Source organism: Eurytemora carolleeae, unplaced genomic scaffold (genome assembly GCF_000591075.1).
Source record: "Eurytemora carolleeae unplaced genomic scaffold, Eaff_2.0 scaffold624, whole genome shotgun sequence".
NCBI lineage: Eukaryota > Metazoa > Arthropoda > Copepoda > Calanoida > Temoridae > Eurytemora > Eurytemora carolleeae.
In genome coordinates this window covers 140,900-149,313 of record NW_019396553.1, presented here as the reverse complement: position 1 = coordinate 149,313, position 8,414 = coordinate 140,900, and the positions used below count along the sequence as shown (strand labels likewise).

General features: G+C 34.8%; 3 protein-coding genes across 5 annotated transcripts in view; all 3 read right to left on the bottom strand.

Moving 5' to 3' along the window:
- Positions 1-6,470, bottom strand: part of LOC111705382 (nicotinamide phosphoribosyltransferase) — a 10,658-nt gene extending 4,188 nt beyond the window's left edge. The window contains exons 1-11 of the mRNA XM_023477903.1: positions 5,955-6,470; positions 5,570-5,649; positions 5,082-5,175; positions 4,694-4,728; positions 3,213-3,334; positions 2,518-2,610; positions 1,642-1,715; positions 1,321-1,515; positions 1,146-1,251; positions 928-1,012; positions 358-429 (exon numbers count right to left, since the gene is read on the bottom strand). Of these exons, the coding sequence (XP_023333671.1) occupies positions 358-429; positions 928-1,012; positions 1,146-1,251; positions 1,321-1,515; positions 1,642-1,715; positions 2,518-2,610; positions 3,213-3,334; positions 4,694-4,728; positions 5,082-5,175; positions 5,570-5,649; positions 5,955-6,007 (1,009 nt within the window). The 5' untranslated portion in view covers positions 6,008-6,470. The remainder of the gene's footprint in view (positions 1-357; positions 430-927; positions 1,013-1,145; positions 1,252-1,320; positions 1,516-1,641; positions 1,716-2,517; positions 2,611-3,212; positions 3,335-4,693; positions 4,729-5,081; positions 5,176-5,569; positions 5,650-5,954) is intronic.
- The window catches only part of LOC111705384 (GPN-loop GTPase 3-like), a 20,301-nt gene extending 13,294 nt beyond the window's left edge, over positions 1-7,007 (bottom strand). Inside the window, exons 1-3 of one of the 2 annotated variants that reach the window (XM_023477910.1) lie at positions 6,996-7,007; positions 3,369-3,371; positions 3,170-3,177 (exon numbers count right to left, since the gene is read on the bottom strand). The gene's annotated coding sequence lies outside the window, so the exon portion shown is untranslated. Of the gene's footprint in view, positions 1-3,169; positions 3,178-3,368; positions 3,372-4,303; positions 4,316-6,995 lie in introns of those variants that run through there. The other variant, XM_023477911.1, reaches the window with a different exon arrangement.
- LOC111705386 (protein lin-37 homolog) overlaps positions 6,685-8,414 on the bottom strand; it is a 4,537-nt gene continuing 2,807 nt past the window's right edge. Inside the window, exons 4-6 of one of the 2 annotated variants that reach the window (XM_023477915.1) lie at positions 7,897-8,049; positions 7,289-7,402; positions 6,685-6,865 (exon numbers count right to left, since the gene is read on the bottom strand). In XM_023477915.1, coding sequence (XP_023333683.1) covers positions 6,766-6,865; positions 7,289-7,402; positions 7,897-8,049 — 367 coding nt within the window. In that variant the 3' untranslated portion in view covers positions 6,685-6,765. Of the gene's footprint in view, positions 6,866-7,288; positions 7,403-7,693; positions 7,803-7,896; positions 8,050-8,414 lie in introns of those variants that run through there. The other variant, XM_023477916.1, reaches the window with a different exon arrangement.

Here is an 8,414-nt window from a genome sequence, read left to right as displayed (position 1 = left end):
GTAACTTTCAAGGGTGGGTGGCATTTATAGTGTTATTCTTAGTAGAAGGGGCTTCGCCCCCCCCCCCACCTTCTTACTCTTAGTCAATAATATATTTATTATTTTGAATCCTCAGTATTATTTAAGTTAAAGCCTTTAAAAAGGTCGGGGGGCAACGATAATAAAGCTATCTTTGAAATAAAGTTTAAACATTGAAAACTACACAAGGGACTTAAACAAACCGTCCCTCGCACCTTCTAAAATTCAGTGGAATATGACTGTTTGGCTAAATAAGAAAGGAATTATGCAAGAGCTTTATTTATTATTATTTATTATTATTTATTTAGCGATAGTGACTAAATCAGATATTTAATATACCTTGAACAACGGATATATAAGGCGGTAAAACCCTGTATCCTAAACTGTTGACAGTGTATCCAAACTTTTCTCCTAAACCATCAACAGTCTTCAATAAATGAAAATAAGTTTTAATAAAATTCAGTAGCACAAAATTCTTTGAACTTTGGAAATTGATTTACTAAGAGATAAACAAGGCTCCTAGAGAAAACAATATTTCAACAAGAGGAAACAATATGGCTACTAGAGAAAACAAAATGGCTGCTCGAGGAAACAGATGGCTACTATAGGAAACAATATGGCTGCTAGAGGAAACAATATGGATGCTAGAGAAAACAATAAGGATGCTAGAGAAAACAAGATTGCTATTAAAGAAAAGATGGCGACTACTAGAGAAAACAAGATGGCTACTAGAGAAAACAAGATGGCTAATAAAGAAAACAAGATGGCTACTAGAGAAAACAAGATGGCTACTAGAGAAAACAAGATGGCTACTAAAGAAAACAAGATGGCTACTAGAGAAAACAAGATGGCTACTAGAGAAAATAAGACGTCTAGAAAACAGATTGTGGTTAAAACAGTTGATTATTCCTATGAGGTTTAGAGTTTTCAGCACCATCTCAGATGGTTCCCCACTATCAGGACGGACTATCAGAACTCCATCACGTGACTCGATCTAGGAAATATGTCAATGAATCAACTCATCTGGTTTAATCGGTTCAAATAAAAACTTTGATGAGACAATCATTGACATTCATATTTTTATTTAAAAACAGCGACCAATCAACGTAAAATAAGGAAATATTGACCTTTTCCTTTAGTTCTTCCCCCATAATATGTTCCACCATGTTGAAAATATCATAGGAGTCGGATACAATAGAGATAGGGCCGGTAGGTACTTTATCCATGATATATCTATAATAAGAAATATTTTGTCATCTTAACATACTACAGAAAAGTAAATTTTAAAAATTTGATTACTACCTGACCGCTGCGCTTTCACCGTCTCTCCCCCAGCTGGTCATTGTGCTGTGCTCTGTGGCGGGAACAGAAAACGCGGCATTGTTCTCGCCGTAATATTTCTCAGCGGTGAATAGAGCAGCAAGCGTGTCCGAACCTTCAAAATTCACCAAATGCGCCAAACCACCGATTCCCGCGGATTCTACACTACTACTGCCCCTTAATTAAATTATAATAAAATGATTTAACTTTTAAAATGTATTTTTTTTGCTGAATTGGGGGAAATTGAATGAACATTTAGGTTAGAAATATCAAAAAGTGCGTACCCCTGTCGAAAAGCCTAACCTGTATCCAAAATCATGAAGCATGATGGGTAGTTTATCCATAGATTCGGCAGTTTCAGACAAATACTCGGCAATCTACAACAAAAGAAGAAAAATAAGAAGAAAAATCTGAAAAGACCCCCGAAATGGAATTCCTAATTTAAGTGGAATATGAAATAAAATCCTCTCTTGATTTTAAAAATGATACAAGTGGTTGTTCCTCCTACCTTGAGTAAGATCCTGTACCTACTGTAGTAGGATACACTAGTACTGTTCCTCCTACCTTGAGTAGGATCCTGTACCTACTGTAGTAGGATACCCTAGCACTAACCTCCTACCTTGAGTAGGATCCTGTACCTACTGTAGTGGGATACCCTAGTACTGTTCCTCCTACCTTGAGTAGGATCCTGTACCTACTGTAGTAGGATACCCTAGTACTGTTCCTTCTACCTTGAGTAGGATCCTGTACCTACTGTAGTCGGATACCCTAGTACTGTTCCTCCTACCTTGAGTAGGATCCTGTACCTACTGTAGTAGGATACCCTAGTACTGTTCCTCCTACCTTGAGTAAGATCCTGTACCTACTGTAGTAGGATACCCTAGCACTGTTCCTCCTACCTCGAGAAGGATCCTGCACCTACAGTAATAGGATACCCTAGTTCTGTTCCTCCTACCTTCAGTAGGATCCTGTACCTACTGTAGTAGGATACCCTAGCACTGTTCCTTCTACCTTGAGTAGGAATCTGAACCTACAGTAATAGGATACCCTAGTACTGTTCCTCCTACCTTGAGTAGGATCCTGTACCTACTGTAGTAGGATACCCTAGCACTGTTCCTCCTACCTCGAGAAGGATCCTGTACCTACTGTAATAGGATACACTAGTACTGTTCCTCCTACCTTGAGTTTCTGGAAGTAAGACCCAGTAGCTACTGTTGTAGGATACCAGGTCTGCACTAGAACTGTTTCGACATAGTTCGTTAACCACGGAACCTGACAAATCAAATCAAATCAAATCAAATCAAATCAAATCAAATCAAATCAAATCAAATCAAATCAAATCAAATCAAATCAAATCAAATCAAATCAAATCAAATCAAATCAAACCAAATCAAATCAAATCAAATCAAATCAAATCAAATCAAATCAAATCAAATCAAATGAAATCAAATCAATTAAAATAAAATAAAATAAAATGAAACCAAAACAAATGCAAATGAAATGCGAATCCAATCCAATAGAAATATTTTTATTTAATATATGATTTGAAATCCCATAGGATTCAATAATAATAATAAAAAACAGTATCTACAAATCAAAGGGATGTGTAATTTCTTGTGAATATTACGGATATTATTAGATATGCATGCTTTTGTTTAAATAAACTTATTAGTTTTATTTGTGGGTTCTCTGCAAAAGTGACTAGAGCATCTCATGCTTATGAGAATCAATGGCGAAATTTACAGCTAGAAATTAACACTTTTAAAGTCAGATTTTTATTCAGATTAAGGTTTCAAGGGTACCGTTGTGAATCGGACATTGCTATATTCGACTTTTAGACTTAAAATTCGCATACAGTCCCTTTAAGTGTTTACCTTTGGATCTGTATTTTCTACGCTGAAGAGAACATTTTTAGTTGGAAGAACTGAACCTTCAGGGGCAGCTCGGATCCTTAGGGGCAGTCTTCCCTTGTGCTCATGCAGGATATACTCCCAACCTAGATTAAAGGGACTGTTCACGTGATTTCAAACAGTCTTGAAAAACCGGGGTTTAAAAAAAAACAGACCAGTGAGGTTTATTGGGGTTTTCAGTTGAAAGTATTTAGAACCTTCAAAAATTCATACTAATTCATAATAATAAGACTTTTTTAAAGCGATAGGTGAACTTTATAGGTTATGAAAAATAAAAATATTGTTGTGATAATAGGCTATTATAATCGTATATAAATACTCTTCAAATACAATAGTATCACCTCACTTCTTTATACTGCAATTTTATATTATAGTTCTATGAATTTCAGACATACTTCTATTTTCTCACTTGGATACATATTTCTGATTGGGGGTGGGGCTACTCAGATTAATCGGTAGATATATATGTATATGCTCAAGAAGGGAAACTACTGTTAAATACCGAAAAACTTCAGCTCATTCACATATGAAAATGACTAAGAAATTTTGTATCCTTGTTCTATCGCAACAAATTTTGAAAACGCTTATGAAGTTCTGTGTATCTTTTTTTCAATATCAACATTCAACAAGCACTGCAGATAATCGATTGCTTCAAAAGTTTTCTACAATTGGATTTGTCTGGTCTAAAACCCGAAACCGTCTTAAAGTCCGGAGTGACCACTGACCAGGTTGATTACTTTGATTAATATTTTTTTTTAAATAAATCATTATTCGTTCTATATTCATGTTGTTAAGATCATTGGTTTAAGTCTTGGAAAATGAATAAATGTGTTACTTTCAGTGCTCCTAAAAATCAATTCAGTTGATAGTAGACCTTATTTCTTGAAGAGTTTATCATTAGGGAAGAAAAGGCAATGATTAGAAAAATTCTAAAAAAAACTCCAATAAAACCCAAAAAAGCCCACTCACAGGTGTTTTTTTTTAAAGTGGGTTATATTGGGTGGGGTTTTTTATGGCTGGGTTTTAAAATGCAAGTCCTGAATTTTCAAGCGAACCTCTCTTAAAAGAATTACATGCCAGATATGCAACGATTAATTTAAACTTTATTCTCTGTATTAAAAAGCAGGATATCGTAAATTTTCTTAAAAACTGGTAAATTCTATCAATTACGCGCCTTCATTCTTGCGTCAGGCTCAAATATGGAAAGGGTCCCGTTATGAATTAGATATGAAACTTATTAATTAAAGGGAAATTTGAAACTACGTCATAATTCCCTTATTCAGTTAGAACAAAGAGAACAATAGAGAATAATTGATTGAATTAATACGAGATTATATATTTATCCCTAGAGCAATAAAGTTTCAAGAATGATTAATAAAGACTTGACCTGATGAATTCTTCAAACTACTCTATCTCCCCAAACCGATGTCTTTACTGATATTTACCTTCTCTGTTAAAAAGTTTTGCACCCTTGAAGTGTCTGAATAGTAGAACGGTCAATTAGCTCACTCGATAACCCCATTTTAAATTACAAAAGAGATCTCAAAAAGAAAACATTTCAGGATTAAAAAATATTCATTTTTTTCATTATTTTTGACATTTTCTCCAAAATATTTTTTTATTCTAACCCTACAAATCAGTAATTTTCCACAATCCAGCGAATAAAGCCCTTAAAACGTACAAAACTTCTGGGGAAAAAAAATTAAAAGTGGAGAAATGATTTTTCGAAAAAATACACACCCCTGAGTGACCCTAAATTTCAAAGGTAATGACACGGAGGTTCACTTATAATTACGTAGGTTCTATACGTTGAGCAATAAATAGACCGTGTCCCTGTTCAGAATAATCTCTGCTTCATCAATCATCTGCTGGTTGAGTACCTGACCCACCAACCACTTCTTCAAGATGTACTGCAGCCCGAAGAATACTGAAAATTCTACAATGTGAACAATGTGGAGTACTAATGTACTGCAGTCCGAAGAATGCTGAATATATTCTTCATTGTAAATAGTAAATCATATTCAAAGTTGCCACTTACATATTGATTGATCAGAAGAAGTGTAGAATAATGATTGATTGAACACTAAAAGTGCTAAATATTGATTGATTGGATGAACAGGAGAAGTGTAGAATATTGATAGATTAATTGAACTGTAAAAGATTAGAATATATAATTGATTAGATTGATTCATTGAACTGTAGAATAATGATCGATTGATTGAAGAATATCGATTAGCTGAGCAGTAGAATTATGATCGATTGATTGAAGAATATTGATAAGTTGAACTGTAGAATATTGATTGATTAATTGTAGAATATTCCTGTTTTATCATATTTTCCACCCCTGGACTCGAAGTAGGAGTAAACTCTAGTAGTGCCAGGGGGGTACTGAAGATGATGACTGAGTATAACTCAAAATTAACAAAAAGGCTTATTTGAAAAATATAGTTTTTACGTATATTATAATACACTTATTACGAATAAAATGTTTAAAGATCTGGGGGAATCTAATAATTGTCATTAACTTTGTGAAACCTTTAACCAAATGTTTCTTGGTAAGTCTCTTATTATCCCCATTCTGCACTTCAGTGTTAAATAACCTAAAAACATTTTTTCCAGAGGGGAGTGGGGGAAGGGTGAAATAATTTGTCATAAGTCAATTAAGTAATATGATTTTTAAAATGCGTAATTCTGATGGTGCATTTCCTGATCTTATAACTGTCAGCCAATAGAATCACATTGTTAAGTTCAGGTCCCATTTTTCTGAAATATTTTAATATAGTTGGTGGACAATAAGTACGTTTTCCATAAGAATATGTACATAATATACAAGACTAATTGGTTTATTATTCACTATGTACAATTTCTGAGGAGATATAGGGACGATCAGGGGGAAAGGAATTTGGATAATGTTTACAACAAGTTCCAGTTCCGTCCTAATATGTAACATCAAAATGTAAACAAACCCTTAAACACCTCTTCTTAGTTCGACTATGATCACTATGAGAAAGTATTCTTATTTTCTATAGCCGGATTGTTAGAAGAACATATCAGCCCTTTTTATAAACCATTTCCGGCCTGCAGATGGGACATATCTGGTCTATTATCGATCATATCCAGCCTATTAATAATACATGCCAGGCCTATTTATAAAACATATCCGGCCCAATTATAAAATTCAAGGCGCTTCGCGCCCTTCTTCTAGGCTGTTAGGGGGCCCATCTTCTATTTAAATTTTGAACATGTTCTTTATGTTTACATTTTAAAACAAAGAAGAAAAATTTTTTGTGGATTTAAAAAAAAAAATTCGAGGATTTTCAAGAATTTTTTTTTTACAAAATTAAAAACCTTTAAAACACATTTTTTAAAATTTTTATCATTCATAACCTTCCCTGGGGTCATGTGAGGTCCCACAAAAAATTTGGGCCCGATCGGCTTAGCCGTTTTGACGTTTATTGGATACAAACAAACAGACAAGCCAAATTTATATATAGATAACAGATAGGACATATCCGGCCTATTTATCAAACATATCCTTTAAAATCTTGAAACTCTTGACAAATCTCTTCTCATTATCCACAGATGCTTGTCGCCAGGACTTCCGAACCTCCCACCATCTTAAACAAATATTTATCAACTAATCAATCAATCAATCAACCACGTAATTCTATACATCGATCAATCAAACTAATTTCAACAAAACATCAATTAAAATTCGACAAATCGATCATTTAAATTAAATTCTACGAATCAATCAATCAAACTTATCAAAATTCTAAACATCCATCAATCAAACTAATAAAAATTCTACAAATAATTCAACTAAACTTGAATTTTAAACAATGGACAGTTCCAAGCACTAGCCACACTGAACTGTATAAAAATTAATTTAGGGAGGACTAGTACAATCTTTATTCCAACCTTCTGATTTCAAAAATAATGAATAAGAATAGAAGAAGTTCAACTATCATACATGGTTTAACTAATTCTCGCATTATATGAATCAGACCTTTGAGGGATCTAAAAATTGAGTATCTTACCTGACCATATGGTTACTGAGGAGTACAGCAGGGGGAGTTGAATCCGAGTGTTGAAGTTCAATATCTACTCCTTCTAGGACAGGAGGGGGACCTAATGGAGGTATCCTGGGACACCTAGACAATATAGTTCTATATCTACTCCTAGGACAGGAGGGGGACCTAATGTAGGTATTCTGTGACACCTAGACAATATAGTTCTATATCTACTCCTAGGACAGGAAGGGGACCTAATGGAGGTATTCTGTGACACCTAGACAATATAGTTAGGAAAGGAGGGGGACCTACAGGATGTATCCTGGGACACCTAGACAATATAATCCTATATCTACTCCTTCTAGGACAGGAGGGGGATCTAATGGAGGTATACTGGGACACCTAGACAATAGAGTTCTGTATCTACTCCTGGGACAGGAGGGGGACCTACCGGAGGTATCCTGGGACACCTAGACAATATAGTTCTATATCTACTCCTTCTAGGACAGGAGGGGGACCTACAGGAGGTATCCTGGGACACCTAGACAATATAGTTCTATATCTACTCCTTCTAGGACAGGAGTTCAATGTTTATTGTTTACCCATATCCTTTATAGAAAATAAATTGTATGCACCTGTCCCCGGTAGTAGATTGAGGAGGATCAGGTGGGGGTAGAGAATAAACATCAGGAGACTCCTCTGTACTGGAACCAGGGGGAGGAGGAGGCGTAGGAGTTCTCTCCCGGGGTCCTTGGTTTACATTACTTGGCTCATTTCTCATCCAAGCTCTACACAATTAAGTAAGGATAGACAAAGTAATTTTAAATACTCTTGAAAAAACGTGTTATTAAAACCCGTATATTTTCTCGATTCCTCACAACTCCGAAGTACAGTTGGTAGGTCAAATCTCCAAAATATCTGAATTTTAATTTGATACTCGTTGAAAAGGGACGTTTTTGATTCATTTTATAGATACATTTAATACGGTTTGGCATAATAATACATATAATAGGGTTTTTCTAGAACTCCTGACTTATATTAATGCAATATTTCAACTGATATTTAAATTCACACTGTGCAAAGTTTCAGAAGCATTAGGACTCCACCCAGTAAGTGAGAGGGGGGTCATTTAAATTAAATTCTACGAATCAAT